At 49.2% G+C, this 18,194-nt stretch overlaps 1 protein-coding gene across 1 annotated transcript in view; it reads right to left on the bottom strand.

Moving 5' to 3' along the window:
• MARCHF6 (membrane associated ring-CH-type finger 6) overlaps positions 1 to 18,194 on the bottom strand; it is a 1,612,715-nt gene that overhangs the window by 459,402 nt on the left and 1,135,119 nt on the right. The window contains exon 21 of the mRNA XM_086965293.1: positions 4,883 to 5,064. Within this exon, the coding sequence (XP_086821419.1) occupies positions 4,883 to 5,064 (182 nt within the window). The remainder of the gene's footprint in view (positions 1 to 4,882; positions 5,065 to 18,194) is intronic.

The following is an 18,194-nucleotide window of genomic DNA, read 5'->3' as shown; positions in this document are numbered from 1 at the left end:
ATGGAGTCTTCAAGACGGCCACTAGCCAGCCACCGGGAAAGACGCGTCGAGAAAAAATGTAAGAGCGGGCCCCACGCTGCACTTGTGGAGTGTGGAGGGCTGAGCTTCGGTGCACTTACGACTCGAGGTTGGGGCTTCTCAAGTCCCAATGCACAACTTCGAGAACGCCTCAGAACCTGCACAATTTAGCAAAGAGGAAAATGACTAGGTGTCCGGTCCCACGTCTCTCGTGTCCGCCACGGGTCTCAGCTTTGCTGGAGGTGTGGGTCGGAGAAGTCTGGAAGTCCAGTCCTGTGAAGCAGGGTCAACAGGATCCTACGGGAGCGGCAACAAAACAAACCGGCAATTCGCTAGGTGGTGCCTGTCTGCTTTCAGGTACTCTTCATCCTTGATCCGCCCTTGGATCCAACCGGACACTTCTCTCCTGGTCGCCAGCAGCATCTTTCTTCAAGGCTCCATAGGATTCAGCGACGAAACCCGACATACTTTGACACCTATGCACCCGCTTTCTGTGGGTGAGGTAACGCGAGCACTCCGGTGCTCCTGTGGGTATTGACTATCCAACTGTCTAGGTTTCAAGTAACTTTCATCGAGTCCAGCCAGAAGTGCCCTAAAAGAACTAGTTTCCATCTTTTACGTTCCCATTCATTCTCTATGGTAACTTGTGTGTGTGTTTAGACACTGCACATGCATCCCGTGGGCCTCCTGCTTCCTAACTCTTGGTAGTTCAGCGTAGCCCCAGCGATTCCCTAGGCCCTAGGCCTATTCACTTTTCGTGTGGTGGTCCTTATACCACTATTTTAGTATATGGTTTAGCGTGCCCCTTGGGCCCTACTGTATTTTGTGCAACTTATTGTATTTTAATTAAATATCTTGTATTGTGTTTGTGCCTCTGACCTCAAAGAGTTCAGAGGGATTGTCTAGAAATAAATAACATATATATTTTATATATATCCTGTGTGGTGTCCTTTCATTTGGTATTAAAGGGGTTACAAATGGTAAAACAGCTGGCTTCACATGCCCTCTTGAGTTTAGCCTAAGACTGCTTTGTCCATGCTACCGCTAGGATAGCTGGTCTATAAGTTTGACTTTACAACCATCACCATAAGGGTTGTTTGGACTGGTGCAAGGTGCTCACTAGAATAGTGAACATCATATACCAGGCCAACTTCTCACAGTGATTACACAACCTTGCCCCAGCTGAGTGATCAGCCAGTTGTGTAAATTTGGATGGCCAGCCAGGGGTGGCATAATACATGCTGTAGCCCCTGGTAGGCCTTGGATGCACCTATGCCCTGGGTACCTATGGTACACTATACAGGGGCTCATAAGGTGACCCAATATCCAATTGGAGATGTACCTAAAGTACATGGAGTTCATTTTACAGTGAGAGCAGATAGCCTGGGGTCCTGATTAGGGGGATCCCAGGCCAACTAAGTCGAAAACCAGCTAAACACTAGGCAAAAAGTTGGGGTAACCATACAGTCAGATATCCACCTTCATAAAGGGGTGCAGTGAGGTCATAGATTTAACTGCAGACATTGCGAAGTTAGCATTAGTTATCATATGCTTGGCAGCCATCTTGCCGCTTTTGCGCATGTTACTACATGGCTTTATTCTCGTGGATAGACAGCTGGTGCATTCTCACATAAGAACGGTCTGCTTTTCACACATTTAGGAGTACACTGTGCTCCTCGTCTGCACAGCGTGTTCAAGGTCGAAAAACAGTGTATGAAGTTGATTCACTTTGGTCAGTCCCACACCCGTAGACACAACATCGAACACAGCTGCAAGCCGAGTGCTTTTAATATGGCATTGCATGCATGAAAATGCACTTGGAGAGATTCATTCCAACGAAGAAGAGTTGTGCTAGTCCTGTGATGTAATTCCTTGCATCTAAACTTGGAGGTAAGGGGTCCCCCTGACAAAGCCTAGACGTCATCTATCATTATAATAAACTAGTTCATAGCATGGGGAGGGTGGTAAGGCGCAGTAGTCCTGTTTCCACTATCATTATTATAATATGATTTGCCCTTTTGTGCTTTACGGAATTGTAACCATGCTAATTATATTGTTCTTATGCATTTTGCTGCTAGTGTTGGCTAGTGTACTGTATTGTAGAGCACGTTAGTTAAAAACATTTTAAACTATATTGTGTCTCTGTTTACTCACGTTGTTGACAAGTATGAGTGTTTGAACGAAAGAATGTTCTTCCCGCGATTCCTAAGAGGGACGGAGTGACGGAGTGACGTGTTCTAGGATGTCTAATCATTGGTAGCTTCACTGTAGTACAGAGAACGAATGAGACACTATAGCTAGTCGGATTGGGGTTCTGGGCACTGAGGTGGGTTTCTGGTACACCACTACACAACGAGGTCCTGGTTTCCTGCGCATAGTTATGTGTATGTGTAGAAAACCTGCAACAGGGGAGGGAGTAGCCTCTTCGGATTATTTGCGAAACCCACTTGTATGAGGTGATATCTCGCCAGTGGTGGAGATGATGGAGATGATGGCATATCCTGCCACCAACTGGACGCCCATGAACTGGGAGGATCAGACTGGAAAAGTTTGGAGGCGGAGGGGTTCATGGCCTGACCTGACTTTTGGCCTTGCGGCCCCGCGGTCGGGGTGAACCACAGCCATGCAGAGGTTGCTTAACTTGCATGGTCCTCTGGCTGGGGTAGGAGTGCTGAGGTTGGAATGGCGGACGCAGGATGGGATGACACTATGAGGCCCAAGGACTTGGTCAAAGCCAGCAACTCCTTAAAACGCCACACTGCTTCAGTCTCCGAAGAGATGAGAGCCAACAGAGGGCATCTCCATAAGGATTGCTAGGACATTCCCTGAAAAGCCAGACGTTCTCAACCTTGCAGGGTGCCTAATGGGCAAACTTTGCTGCATCTTTTTCATCTGCAACAGCCTGGGAAAGGTTAGCCTGGGCCTCCTCTGGGACGTGTGGCAGCACTTGCACAACCATTTCCCATAGTGAATGGGAATAACGGTCCAAGAGGCATGCAGTGTTTACCGACTGCAATGCTAGGCTGGAGGAAGAAAATAACTTCTTACCAAAGCTGTCCAGCCTTTGAGAATTCCTATTTAGAGTCGCAGAAGGCAACAGGCCATAAGAGGTAGAAGTTTTGGACCACCAAGCTCTCTGGGAGTTGGGTGATTAGAGAGGATAGCTGGGTCGCCGGGCGTAGGGCGATGGGCTATAGTTCTTTTCACAAGAGCCCACGTGCTGTGCTTGGACCAGGTGCCCAGTAGAACGTCTGTAATGGCCTCACTGAAAGGCAGCAAGGGTTCCGAGGTTGAGACAACAGAATGCAGGACCTCCGTCAAGACATTGGTCTTCACGCCACTGTATGAAGATACAGGTCCAAGACTTCCGCATCCCTATGCATCACCTTTGCAAATGAAGGCCCCCTTCTCCATAGCCAGGTTAGGGGGAGACAGCAAGCCAGGCTCTGGGGAGATTTGCAAGCCGCTGGAATCACCCAGATCCTCGTACCAGTCCATTTCCTTGTTGAAAATAGGGATTTCTAAGGGATCCTGCTGCCCCTCCCAATCTTCATCCAATCCTAGCCCTTCAAAATATGGCACAAGGCACGATATATGAAGCCCAAGACTCCGGTCTCGGCGGATGCCCAGCCAGCTCGCAGCGTCCAGAATAATGATAGGGGAGGGTCCGCCGGTGGGCGCCAGCGACGTTGAGGGTCTTGTGTCAGACGCGGCGTCAGGGAAGGTTAAGTAGGTATGACCAGCACCAGTCCAGATCTAGTAACAGATCCTAGAGGAGTCTGGGGCCAGAGCCGACAGCGTGGAACCCATTGGATCTCCTTCCATTGAACCTGCCGGGCCTGACAGCATGCCGGCAGGGTCAGGTCGCCGAAATTTGGAGCACATGGCGTCATAATTTGTTTTTTAACTGGGCGATGGTCGTTCCTAGCCCTGGAAAGGGAGGGAAACACGGAGCCGACCCAGGCACCCGCTCCGCAGAATGGGGCCTCAAAAGCAGACACTCCGCTGTCTCGTAAGGTGATTGACGGGGTGAAGTCAAAGCATGCTTTGACTTTTTAGGTTTCTTGTGATGCTTCTTACCTGACCTGGATGACTTCGAGTAGAAGGAAGGAGACTTAGATCCTCAAGAGAGGCGCTTAGAACTTCCTTTCGACAGAGACCAGGAGCAGGAACAAGATCTTCGGGGAGATCTCCAAGGCACCGGACGCCGGGCCGCAAGCAGCTTTAGGGACCGCGCCCTCAAAGCTTTCGGCACAATGGCCCGGTAGTCGGAGCACGACTTCGAGTCATGGTCGCGCTCCAGGAAACAAAGACATACTAGATGAACGTCCATAACCGACATGGCGCAGTGATCAGAGCTGCATGGTTTGAGTCAAGAGGTCTTCCAATTAATCATCCAACACACCAAAAAATTTTGACAAAAAGTTGAAAAAGTCTATAAAGAAATTACAAGGGGTAGCTCCCTTAGACGGATCTGTGCTGGCTGGTGCGGAAAGAACGGACGTCAGGGCAACAAGGTGTTGTTTATACAGACCTAACGGAGGTCATAACGACAATGAAACAGACGCCTACGGCATCATGTGGAGTCGACTGATGCCTCCTAACGGCACGCAGGGGTACTACTATCAAAATCTTCCAGATACAGCCTGACGCCTTAAAGTTCTAAGGCAAGGAATATGTGGCTGAATGTCTCTATCAGATCTTCCTTACACAGTGCATGGGAAAATTCTATTTGTGGTGTAATAGTGCGTAAACTTTTGAAATTTAAATACGGTACATTAATAAATACAGGCGAGAACTAAGATGACATTTTACAGATGACTGAATCTTGAAAGTGTTAGGTTCATTTGAACCTGTGACTTACCATGAGAGACCATTCTCTAACTTTCAGGTAAATTACTCGTCGACCCTGAGGCATCCATGCCAAGAGCACAGTCACTGCCCGAATGGCCAACCAGCAAACATACAGTCCACAAGCTGCAGTGTATAGTTCATGGATTTTAGCAGTTCCAGTCCAAAATGACATTAACCAACGTCCTGCAAACACTGTGAATAGAAACCAAAATAATCTATAGTTACTTAGAACAAAGGTTGCTATACAAATTGTTTTGACGCTCCTTGTGAATAATAAATGATCAATACAAATTAATCACAGAGTATTTGCTAATTATGGGGAAAACCGACATTTTATCACCCTAGACCAACTTAGTAAAACATAAAGGGTGACAGGTTTAAGGACAGAGCTGTAAGGATAAAATTAACTGAACCTACTGGGATAAGCGAGAGAATGTAATGGTATAGATTCCATTCTGAGATCTAAAGTAGGACTCCCCATCCTATGACCCCATATTTATAATGACACAATTATGAATCCATCAACATACAAAATAAAGCAATGCAAAGTTTTTTCTTTCAGAGGTTGTTGGCAGAGTTTACTCTTTCAGAGAATGTTATTGTCAACCTTCTTGGTCATTTTAAGGAAATGTGGCTGAAGCAAATTTGTTTTTCCAATAAAATAGTACAGGACTTTATGGAAATCCAGCACAAGAAGGTGAACCTCCACTCATATTTGCTTTTAAGTGAAGCCCAATTTCCGGACCTTCAATTCTGCCTTTTTCTGTCGGGGCACAGCAGCAGAACAGACCTTTTGCTTTTAATATACAAAGAGAAGGGCTTTGCATCCTCTCTTTTCAGCCATTAGCTTTTGACAGACGCAGGATTAGTGGAAATACTTGCTGCTGTCCCTTAAGGCAACCAGTCAGAGGTAAATGCAAGGCACAAAACTGAGGACACTGTGTTTTTGGCCCCGATGACGAGATCAAAATATGGAATCCCAATGAACATACTCAAACTTTTGTCGGTGCTCGGTGTCGGAAAGTGCCCCCTTTGCATGGTTACCCCCCACTTTTTGCCCAACACATGATGCACTTTTGACTTGGTGTGCCCTGTGTCCCTGCCAATCAGGTTCCCAGAGCCTTTGTTCTTTCCCAAATCTGTACTTCTTTATCCACAACTGCCACATCTCTGGCCATAGGTAAGCCACTTGTAAAAGGTACCAAGAGCATTGTGAACAGCGAAGGCAACTATGGACCGCAGCACCTATTGTGCCACCCACAGAGGCCATGTACCTTAACACCCACACACTGCAGGCTGCGTGTTTTGGTGCGGAGAAAAGTGAAGAGCCGACATGGCACCGATCCCTGAGTGCCATGCTTACAACCCACTGCCAGAGGCCTACGTAAGCCACCCCTCTAGCAGGGTGCACTAGCACTCAGGTGAGGGTCCAATGTCATGAGCCCTGTACCCCTACAGTGTCTTGGTTCATTCTTTGACATTGTAAGTGTAGTAAAGCCATAAATAGTATATGGTCTGGGAGTTTGCCACTACAAAATCCACAGCTACATAATGGCTTTACTAAAACCGGGGAAGTTTGGTAGCAAACTTCTCAGCACATTAAACTCACACTGATGCATGTGTGCGATTTTATGTCAAATGGACTCAGAAGACACCTTAGAGACGCCAGCCCTGGTGTGGATCCTGTATGGCTGACCTCCATTTGCCACCACCAAACAGGTTTCTGGACCCCTGGGGTCCAGAAACAAAGCCCGTTCTGGGTAGAGGTGTCATGTCTCCTCCCCAGAATGAGCTGGGTCCATGAAGGGGAAGATTCAAAGGCCTGCAGCCTTTGTGAGCTGTCCCTGCTTTTTGGTTCCCCCAGCAACTGTCCCCCACCGGTTCTGCCCCCCACTTTGGGCAGGAGAATCGACAGGAAAACCAAGCTAGGAGAAGAGGTGTGCCCACTTTTACCAACCCCACCCCTTAGGTGAGAGAGGCAAAGTAAAGCACACATCTCAGTCCCCTCCACCTTGAAGATGAAGGGACCCAACCGATCAGGAAGAGGCTCATGCCCCACTCATACTGGAGGGAGGCATACTGGTGTTAACACCTAAAAGATGGGATCCATTGGTTCAGACCTGCACACCCATTATAACCCCCCTAAATTTAGAATTTAGGGGTGACCCAGGTCCTTTCCTCCTAGATTCGAGGAAGAAAGAAGGACTGAAGAGCTGTGCTGACCCAGGAAGAAGAGGACACCAACTGCTTTGGCCCAAGCCCTGTCGGCCTGTCCAGTCTAAGACATGCCTACATCAAGAACCCAGCAAGTACAGCAGCCAGCAACCCCCAAAGCCCGGAGAACCTGCCCTGCGAACATCTCACAGGCTTTGTCTCCAGTGAGCACCGGATGTGCCCAAGCCAAGACTCACCCGCAGAATCCAGAGTCCGGCAACTCCGCAATTCTGCACCACTCTGCACCTAACGCCCTCGGCCCAAGTTTAAATGGCCAAACACCACAAGGAGGCCTCCCCAGTGATCTTGACCTGGAATCTGATGCTCCCCTACCTCCCTCAAGCCTCAAGACTATGCCTGCAGCCTCAGCCTGAGGGGTCCCCCAGACAGCGGCCAGAGCTGGTAAGAAAACCAGAAGCCAGAATGCACCCCGGCACCAGAGGCTCCATGGCCTTGGGTAGCCCACCGAGGGCGACTGTGCATACCCCAAGATTCTAACTCATCTCTACAACCGGTTGACGCCTTCAAGAAGTCTCCATGCCCGAGTCTGCAGCAACTTTGCAAAACTGAAGCTTTCCACTGAAAATCACAAAGTCCCTGACGTCTTCTTGGCACCCTGTACCAGGTAGCCCCAGTGCCGCAGATGGTGCAGCTCTAGCGCTGATTGTTAATCCCCTGCAGTGTTGACCTTAACCCCTGGAGCTTTACTCCCACACCCAAGTGGCCTGCTCATAAGCAGCTCCTAACTGAAGGCCCCCTTTTCCCCATTGGCTAACACTGGGCCGATAGACTCTGCACCCAGCCGCCCCAGTGCCACTGGTGGTGCAACTCGAGTGCCTATCTAGACCTTGGGGAACCTTGGTCCTAACCCCCAATTGCAAGGCGTTTACTTACCTGCAAAACCAGTAACAATCGTTCTCCCATAGGAACCAATGTTATGAGATTTTGGGCCTAAAGAACAAGTTACTTACCTTCGGTAACGCTTTTTCTGGTGGATACAGTATCTGCCTGTGGATTCCTCACCTTGTGAATATCCCCCTGAGTCAGCAACGCTCAGAAAATTTTTTAGTAGCACGCCGGCGTAGACGACGTCACAGGAGCACGGCATCGCGCGGGACTCCGACTGACGTCACTGACTCCTTATTAGGCCTACATCGGAGTGATGACATCAGTTCCGCCCTTTTTCCCTGCCTTCGAGGCACCCGGACGGACCAATGACAGTAGACATATACATATACGATGTACCCAATACATAATATCCAAATATACCCACATAGTGTGTAGACAATGCATGAAAAGCACCATATATAACAAATATATATATATATACACATAAATGCATTTAAACATTGTCATAAACTCAGATATAGAAGAGTGGACAACAGGGAGGTGGTGGGCATGTGAGGAATCCACAGGCAGATACTATATCCACCAGAAAAAGCGTTACCAAAGGTAAGTAACTTGTTCTACTGATGGATACATCTGCCAGTGGATTCCTCACCTTACGAATAGATTCCCACAGCAGTCCCCACTCCCGGAGGAGGGTGTCCACTCTTCTATACCAGAAAATCTTGAAGAACAGAGCGCGCAAAATGGCCGTCCCTCCTCATCTCGCTATCCAAGCAGTAATGCTTTGCAAAAGTGTAGAGGGAGGCCCCATGTCGCTCCTCTACAAATGTCCTCTACAGGAACACCCCTAGACAAAGCAGATGTAGAAGACTTTGCTCTAGTAGAATGAGCCATTTTACCCTCTGGAGGTTCCTTACCAGCCAGGGCGTAGCAGATCTTGATGCATAGTATGATCCATCTTGAGAGTGTGCGCTTGTGCACAGCTCTTCCTTTCTTGCAGCCAGCAAATCCAACAAAGAGCTGGTCATCCACTCGATCGTCTTTTGTTCTATCAAGATAAAAGCTCACTGCCCTATTGGGGTCCAGACGGTGAAGTCGCTCCTCCTCCTTGGAAGGGTGAGGGGGAGGATAGAAGGTAGGAAGGGTAATGGATTGTCCTAGATGGAAGGGAGTAATCACCTTAGGCCGAAAAGCAGCCCATGTCCTAAGAACCATTCGTTCAGCATGAATGGTCAAGAATGGGGGCTTTGAGCTAAGAGCTTGAAGCTCACTTGCCCTCCTTGCCAAGGTAATTGCAACAAGAAAAACAGTCTTAAAAGACAAAAGTCTCAAAGGACACCTGTGTAAAGGTTCAAATGGAGAGCCCATTAAATATGTAAGAACTAGGTTCAAGTCCCATTGAGGCACAATAAAGGGAGTAGGAGGAAACTTATGTTAAACCCTTTAAAAATCTCAATACAACAGGAGATTTAAACAAAGATGGTTGATTCGGTAAACAGATAAAAGCCGATAAAGCTGATAGATAACCTTTTACCGTAGCTACAGCAAAACCTTGCTGCGCCAATGAAAGAGCAAATTGAAGAATTTCTGACAAACGAGCTCTCAAAGGATCAACAGAATTCTCCCCACACCAGGATACAAATTTAGACCACCTATAAGAATAGATGGACTTGGTGGAGTCACACCTGGCCGATAGAATGACATCCACCACATCAGGTGGGAGAGAAAAGAAATTCAGGTTGCCCCGTTCAATCTCCAGGCATGAAGGTGTAAGGTCTGGAGGGGGGGTGTAGAACCTGCCCCTCCATCTGAGAGAGGAGATCTGCCCTGAGAGGGAGACGGAGTGGCGGGCACGAGGAGAGGTGGAGAAGATCTGTGTACCACACCCTTCTTGGCCAATCCAGGGCGACCAATATGACTTGGGCCCGGTCTTGGCAAATCTTCCTCAGAACCTGAAGAATCAAGGGTATGGGAGGAAACGCGTAAAGGAGTTCCTTGTCCCAACTCAACTGAAACGCGTCCCCCAAAGCCCCCTGCATCAGATACTAGAGACTGCAGAATGACGTGCAGTGAGCATTCTCGTGAGTGGCGAACAGGTCCACCTGAGGAGTTCCCCACGTCCGAAAGACCTAGCGAACTACCTCTGGATGGAGATTCCACTCGTGGTCGGCTGAGAACTGCCGACTTAGACTGTCTGCACATACGTTCAGAACTCGGGCCAGATGATTTGCCATCAGACAAATCTGATGGTCCTGAACCCAGGACCACAGACGCAGAGCCTCTCTGCAGAGACACCGCGACCCTACTCCTCCCTGCTTGTTGACATACCACATCGCGGTGGTATTGTCCGTTAGGACTTGAACCGACCGACCGTGAAGGGAAGGGAGGAAGGCCTCGAGCGCTAGACGAATCGCCTGTAACTCTAGAAGGTTGATATGAAGCAACCTTTCCTCTGGAGACCAAATGCCCTTGATCTCCAGATCCCCCAGATGAGCACCCCACCCTAAAGTGGATGCATCCATTATCACTGTGGCCACCGATGGGGGAGTTTGAAAAGGCTTTCCTTGAGACAGATTCCCCTCCACGCTCCACCAAGACAGATCCACTGCAGTTTCTCTGGAGATCCTCACAGACTCCCTGAGATCTCCGTTGTGCTGATACCACTGCCTGCGGAGGCACCACTGGAGTGCCCTCATGTGCCAGCGTGCATGGCTGACCAACAAAATGCGGGAAGCCATCAGACCGAGCAGACGAAGGACCTTCAGGACTGGAACAACCGCTCCATTGAAAAATAAAAGGAATCATTTCCCGTATGTCGTGAATCCTTTGACATGGAGGGAATGCAATTTACACTGTTGTGTCCAGTACCGCACCTATGAACAGGTTGCGCTGGGAGGGCACCAGGTGAGATTTGGGTACATTTATCGAAAAACCCAACCTGTGCAACAACTGAGTTGTCTCTTGCAGATGATGGAGCACTACCTCTGGAGAATCTGCTTTGATCAGCCAATCGTCCAGATAAGGGAATACTGGAATCCCTGACCTTCTGAGATGTGCGCCCACCACAGCCATCACCTTGGTGAAGACTCGAGGCGCAGTAGTAAGACCAAACGGTAGAACCGCAAACTGGTAGTGTTGCGATCCCACCGTGAAGCGGAGATACTTTCTGTGCAACTTCAGAATGGATATATGGAAATAAGCATCCTGTAAGTCGATCGACACCATCCAATCTTCTTCCATCAGCGCTTGAAGAACCTTCGCAAGAGTGAGCATCTTGAACTTCTCCAGCTTTAGGTAAAAGTTCAAGATCCTGAGATCCAAGATTGGACGAAGTCTGCCATCCTTCTTGGGAATCAGGAAATACCGGGAGTAGCACACCTGACCCCTTTCCTGCTCTGGAACCACCTCTATCGCACCCTTTTTGAACAGTGCTTTTACTTCTTCCTGTAGGAGCAACAGGTGGTCCTCCGACCAAAAACCTTGGCAAGGAGGGTAATTTGGGGGAAATTCCCGAAAGGGAAGAGCATACCCATTCTCTACGAGATTGAGAACTTAAAGATCCGATTCCCAATCCCGTAGAAAATAAGTAAGCCAACCCCCACAGGACCCGCATGATCTGGAATGGCGGATCTAGGGCTGCTTTGCTGTTGTAGGTGGGGGTGGGTAGAAGAGGAGGAAGTGGAGGAGGAGGAGGCTTTGTCTGCCTCTGTAGGACCAGTACAAACTATTTTGTTGCTGCTGTTGCTGCTGGGTCTGCTTATAAGTACGAAAAGTAGACCTTCCAAAACCCTTGTACCTTTTGGAGACAGAGCCTCTAGTCTGCAAACCCAAAGATCTTGCTATTGCTCTACTATCCTTAAACCTTTCCAAAGCAGCATCAGCTTTCTTTCCGAAAAGGCCTGTGCCATCAAAAGGCAAATCCATCAGTGCAGCCTGAACATCAGCTGAAAACTCGGAAGTCTTTAGCCAAGCAGCTCTTCTGGTGGCGATCGAAGACCCCATGATCCTAGCCACAGAATCTGCTGTATCCATACCACTTTGTATGATCTGCCGAGCTGCAGCCTGCGTGTCAGATATCACTTCATTAAAGTTCTTTCTATACTCCTCAGGAAGCTTAGGAGATATCTGTTTCACTGTATCCATCAAAGAATGGACATATCTTCCTAGCAAACAAGTAGCATTTGTCGATTTTAGGGCCATACTGCCTGACGAAAACACTTTCTTCGCATTTTGATCTAGCTTCTTAGAGTCCCAATCTCCAGGAACCTGGGGAAAAGCACCTACAGATCTTTTCGAGCAAGCAGCCTGAACCACCAAACTCTCTGGCAAAGGATGAGTGGACAAGAACTCAGGATCTCCAGGCGCCACTCCATAGCGCCTTGCTACTGTCTTTGACACTGCAGGAGCAGTAAGTGGTCTACTCCATACCTTCAATATGGGATCAGTAAGAGCCTCAGTAAATGGAAGAGTTGGCTCAACCACAGAGGATGGAGAACTTCAGATAGCTGTTCAACTTGTACTCCACAGATGGCAAAGTCAAATTCAAGAGCTCCGCAGCCTTCTTAATTACCACATGGTAAAGCGCCACATCCTTAGAAGGAGCATCAGAAACCGTGGGCAACTCCCATTCTGGTGAAAGTTCCAGAACACTTGCATCATGCAACTCGTCAAAATAATCCTCCTGATCCTGAAGCTCGCCTTCTCCATAATTTCTTTCCTCTAAAAGGCGCTGCGCTCTACGCCTCGACCACTTCAATCAAACCGACGTCGTCTGATCCGGTACCGACTCCGATGGAGCCGGAACTAGCGTTGAATGAGGAGCTGGAGCCGCCTTCGAATGAGAAGCTGGAGTCAGCGTCGAACTTCGGTTTGGATCTCGAGGTCGCTCCGGAGCCGGTGAAGCCGTGTACGGAGTCGATGACCTCATTGGCGCCAAGAGATGCCATGGTGGAGTCGGCGTCGGCATAAACGGCAGGAAAGGAGCAGGAGCATAAGCTTGTGGCACACCTAGGTTATAAGTCAATGGACCCATGGGACCAACAGGTGCACCAGAGGGGTACATTGCTCTCGCATAAACGCCATACATGGTGTTTAGAAAATGCGATGGGTCCTGACCAGGACCAGGAAATTGAGGGTACGAACCTACCGGCCGCTCCTGAGGAGGCTGCACCGGATTTGACTCCTCCTGTTCCTCTGGATGATGTACCGGAGTCCTCGAGCCCTGAGGAACTTCTCCTTCTTCATGCACCGAAGACTGAAACGGATCCGGAGACGGATTCGATGCCGGTGTAGGCTCCCGAGACTGTAAAGGCGTGGCCTCACCTTCAGGAATACGAACTGGAGAGGGAGATATCATGTCCTTTTGATGTCTTCGAGAAGATGACTTATTTTTCGAGTCAGACTCCCTGCTGGAATGGTGTCTCGAACTGTGCTTCTTTCTCTTATGCTTCTTTTTAGATGAACCAGAAGCATGACCTCAAGCCGACTTCGAAGTCGACCTCGATCGGAACCTCGATCTCGACCTCTACTTCGAGCGTCTCGATCTTGACCTCAAAGTTCTCTTGGTATCCTTACCCTTTATTTTGGCAACAAGACGTTTTAAACAGGATCGACAACCCTTGACGTCGTGATCCGAACCCAGACACCATAGACAGTCACCATGAGGATCGGTAATGGACATCATCCTCCCACATGAATCGCATGGTTTAAATCCGGTCTCCTTCGATGACATCTCGATGGAAGACAGCAACACCAAACAGATACAGAAACAGAAATCCTCAATAGTAACAAAGTCACTATCCGTACAACAGAAGATCCCAAGAAACCGTTAGCGCCGATGACGCGGAAAAAAGGAAACTGATGTCATCACGCCGACGTAGGCCTAAAAAGGAGTCAGTGACGTCAGTCGGAGTCGCGCGCGATGCCGTGCTCCTGTGACATCTACGCCCGTGCTACAAAAGAATTTTCTGAACGTTGCTGACGCAGGGGGATATGCATCTGCAGCGGTCGCTCCCCCCACGCTCCATCGCTTTCTCACCAAGCCTCCTGTGGTATCGTAGCTTGTGCCTGCGCTTGACTTGTACTTGTAATCCAGCCAAACCTTAGTGCTACGCTATCAGAGTGTGCCTGCGCTTGAATAGTAATATCGTTGTCTGCGCTCGAATTGTATAATCGTTTTCTGCGCTTGTATTGTTAAATCGTTACGCTAGTTGCATATTTGCTGGCTTCTTTTTAATTAATTAGATCACATCTGCCTGACTGTGCCGGCGACTCTGCCACCCCAACCTCGTTGTCCTTGCTTCCGCTTTTGCTGCCATCTTGTTGTTGTTGTGCCGTCCCAGCCTGCAGCTCCACCCCGCCTCCCGCCTCCCAGCTGACCATCCCTCGCCCCGCCCCCTCCACTATTTACTTATGGTAGAGCAATTGACGCGCAGCGTTCACGCGCAGCGGGCGCGCCCCATGAGCGCCGAAGGTGCGCCAAAGGTAAGCCCGTCTACGCCCGTCCGCGCCTGGACCGCGCCCAGCGCCAGACCCCCTGGTCCTCGCCGCACCCAACCCACTAGAGTCACATATGATGCCACAACTCTCCTCGCCCTCAACCCCGGACTCAAACCTCAATGCTGCGTAGCCACCCCAGGACGTACCCACGGGCCATTCGCCTGCCTCTCCTGCAAGTTCTACTGCTCCAGGACCCTCACCAAATCCACTTCCTCCAAACACAGCTCCGATTCTAACTGCCTGAGGTGCATCCTGCTTAACACCCGCTCGGTCCACAGACACGCAACTGAACTATGGGACCTACTCGACACTGCGTCACCGGACATCGCCTTCCTCACAGAAACATGGATGAACACATCATCAGCACCCGACATCGCCATAGCCATACCGGACGCTTACAAGATTACCCGCAAAGACCGCACCAGTCAAACTGGAGGAGGCATCGCCATCATCCATAGGAACACCATCAAAATCACGACCAGCTCCGACGATAATCTTGCAACCGCCGAACATCTCCACTTTCAGATTCACACCGACCCTAGGACCACACTTAGAGGCACCCTCATCTACAGGCCTCCAGGTACCCGTACTCAATTCAGCGATGACATCACTGACTTCGTCAGCCCACATGCCCTCGCTTCCGAGAACTACATTCTTTTAGGAGACCTCAACTACCACCTCGAAAACAAACACGACAGGAACACCACCACTCTTCTGGACAACCTGGCCAATCTCGGACTAAACAACTTGTTGACACCTCCACCCATGTAGCCGGACACACGCTCGACCCTATCTTCACCTCCAGCAAGTACATCTCCTTCGATCACACCACAGCTCTCCACTGGACGGACCATAGCTGTGTTCACTTCAGCTACAAAACCACCCTGACCCACAACCCCCCACAACCCATTCCTCGGAGAAACTGGAACAAAATCACCTCCGACCAACTCCTCACATCACTCAACCAAAACCCTCCCACCCTCTCATTGGACCCAAACCAAGCGGCAACCTATCTCAAGCAATGGATCACCCACAGTGCTGACGAATTAGCACCCCTGAAAAAAACACCATTTCAAATCAGCCAGCAAAAAGGCTCCCTGGTTCAACGATGACCTTAAAAAATCCAAGAAGCTATGTCGCTTCCTGGAGAAAACATGGAGAAAAAACCCAACCACCGACAACATGACCAGCCTCAGGGCAGCCACCCGCAATCACCACCAACTGATTCGATCCGCCAAGAAATCGGCATTCAAGGATCGTCTCGACAACCACTCTCACAACAGCAAGGAACTTTTCAACATCGTCAAAGAATTCACCAACCCCGCCGCAGCATCTAACGACATCACTGCGTCCCAAGACCTCTGCGATGCGCTATCCTCCTTCTACAACAAAATTGCAGACATCCACAACAGCTTCCAGAATACTCCCAGCGATCAACCCTCCCCACCCCCCTCAGACCCTACTCCGCCAACTAACAACCTTAGCGCCTGGAACCCAATCACCACTGAAGACACCATCCGCCTAATGAACTCAATCCACTCTGGCTCGCCAACCGACCCCTGCCCCCACCACATCTTCAACAAAGCAGACTCTATCATCGCACCCCATCTCCGTGATGTCATCAACCGCTCATTCAACTCCGCCACCTTTCCAGAAAGCTGGAAACACGCCGAACTCAGCGCCCTTCTGAAGAAACCCACAGCAGACCCCTCGGAACTTAAAAACTACCGACCCATTTCCCTTCTCCCATTCCCGGCCAAAGTCATCGAGAAAGCCGTCAACAGCCAGCTCGTCGCCTTCCTCGAATCCAACAACTCCCTCGATCCATCTCAATTAGGGTTTCGAGCCAAACACAGCACCGAAACTGCCCTCATTGCAGCGACTGACGACATCCGAACACTACTGGACAATGGAGAAACAGTGGCCCTCATTCTACTGGACCTCTCCGCCGCTTTCGATACAGTCTGCCACAGTACCCTGATACAACGCCTCAGCAACATTGGCATACAAGGATAAGCCTTGGACTGGATCATCTCATTCCTCGCTGGAAGAACTCAAAGAGTCCGACTTCCCCCATTCATTTCAGAGGCCACTGAAGTCATCTGTGGCGTACCACAAGGATCTTCACTCAGTCCCACCAACGTTTACATGAGCCCACTAGCATCCATCGCGCGTCAACACAACCTTAACATCATCTCTTACGCCGATGACACCCAGTGAATCCTCTCCCTCACCAAAGACCCTAGCACCGCCAAAACCAATCTTCACGAAGGCATGAAAGAAGTAGCCGAATGGATGAAACAGAGCCGCCTAAAACTCAACTCAGACAAAACAGAGGTGCTCATCCTAGGATCCTCCCCCTCTGCCTGGGACGACTCTTGGTGGCCTTCCGCTCTGGGCACAGCACCCACACCCACAGACCATGCACGTAACCTTAGCTTCATCCTAGACTCCTCTCTCTCGATGTCCAAACAAGTCTACGCAGTCTCATCCTCCTGCTTCAACGTACTTCGCATTCTCAAAAAGACCTTCCGCTGGATCCCCCTAGAGACAAGAAAGGCTGTCACCCACGCACTGGTCACGAGTCGACTGGATTATGGGAACAAACTTTAAGCCGGAATCACAACAAAATTACAGAAAAAACTCCAACGCATCCAAAACGCATCAGCGAGACTCATATTAGACATCCCTCGCCAAGATCACATCACCGGACACCTAAAAGACCTCCACTGGCTTCCCATCAACAAAAGAATTACATTCCGCTTTCTCAGCCACGCACACAAGGCCCTCTACAATCTAGGACCCGAATGCCTCAACACTCGACTGTCCTTCTACAAACCCACCCGCCAACTAAGATCGTCCAATCAAGCCCTCGCCGCAGTCCTGCGCATTCGAAAATCCACCATGGGTGGCAGATCCTTCTCCTTCCTTGCTGCCAAGACCTGGAACTCACTCTCCACTCACCTCCGCCTCACTCAAAACCACACCTCCTTCAGAAAACAACTTAAAACCTGGCTATTCGACAAATAAGTAACCCCGTCCCCAAGCGCCTTGAGACCCTCTGGGTGAGCAGTGCGCTATATAAATGCCTGAACTTGAACTAGGAATTCACTGGCAGATGTATCCATCAGAAAGTGTTGAACTGTTGTTTTGCATGGGGAAAACAGTAACTATAACTCAAGCCAAGAAAATTCTTACTTACCATGTATTATGAGATCCTTAGATGTGGTATATAGGCATACCACCTCTATTTTCAATGTAATCTGAAAGTAATCAAAACGTATTCTAAAAGTAACTACTTTGTAATGTAACTTGCTTTTTAAAACCATACCAACCTGTAACAACTGCAACACCATTACCAATTGCATTTCTGTGTAAAGGATTACAATCAAAAGTATATTTACCAACCTATACAAAGTCATGCTTGGTTTTAGAAATAAAATACAAGTATACCTTTTTTTTTCTATACTTACCCAATTGGTCTGGATTCTGTCTCTGAGTGTGTGCCAGCAGTCTTGATTGAGTGAATACAATAAATGCTTAACATACCCTCTGGATAAGCCTAACTGCTTGCCCACACTACCGCAAAGAGAGTTGTTAGTACTTACCTAATTTAGCCTCTGCTATACCTCTATACCTCCCTGGCCCTGCGCACACTACACGTTACTTTGGTATACTATAAACTGAGCCAGCCTCCTACACTCTGGTTACGCTATTAATTGGAATAAGTGTTCCACTGAATCTATGTTCTCCATGGCCTG

Source organism: Lissotriton vulgaris, chromosome 4_1 (assembly GCF_964263255.1).
Source record: "Lissotriton vulgaris chromosome 4_1, aLisVul1.2, whole genome shotgun sequence".
NCBI classification, from domain to species: domain Eukaryota; kingdom Metazoa; phylum Chordata; class Amphibia; order Caudata; family Salamandridae; genus Lissotriton; species Lissotriton vulgaris.
The sequence above is the reverse complement of the archived record's forward strand: the minus strand, read 5'-3'. Positions and strand labels throughout refer to the sequence as shown.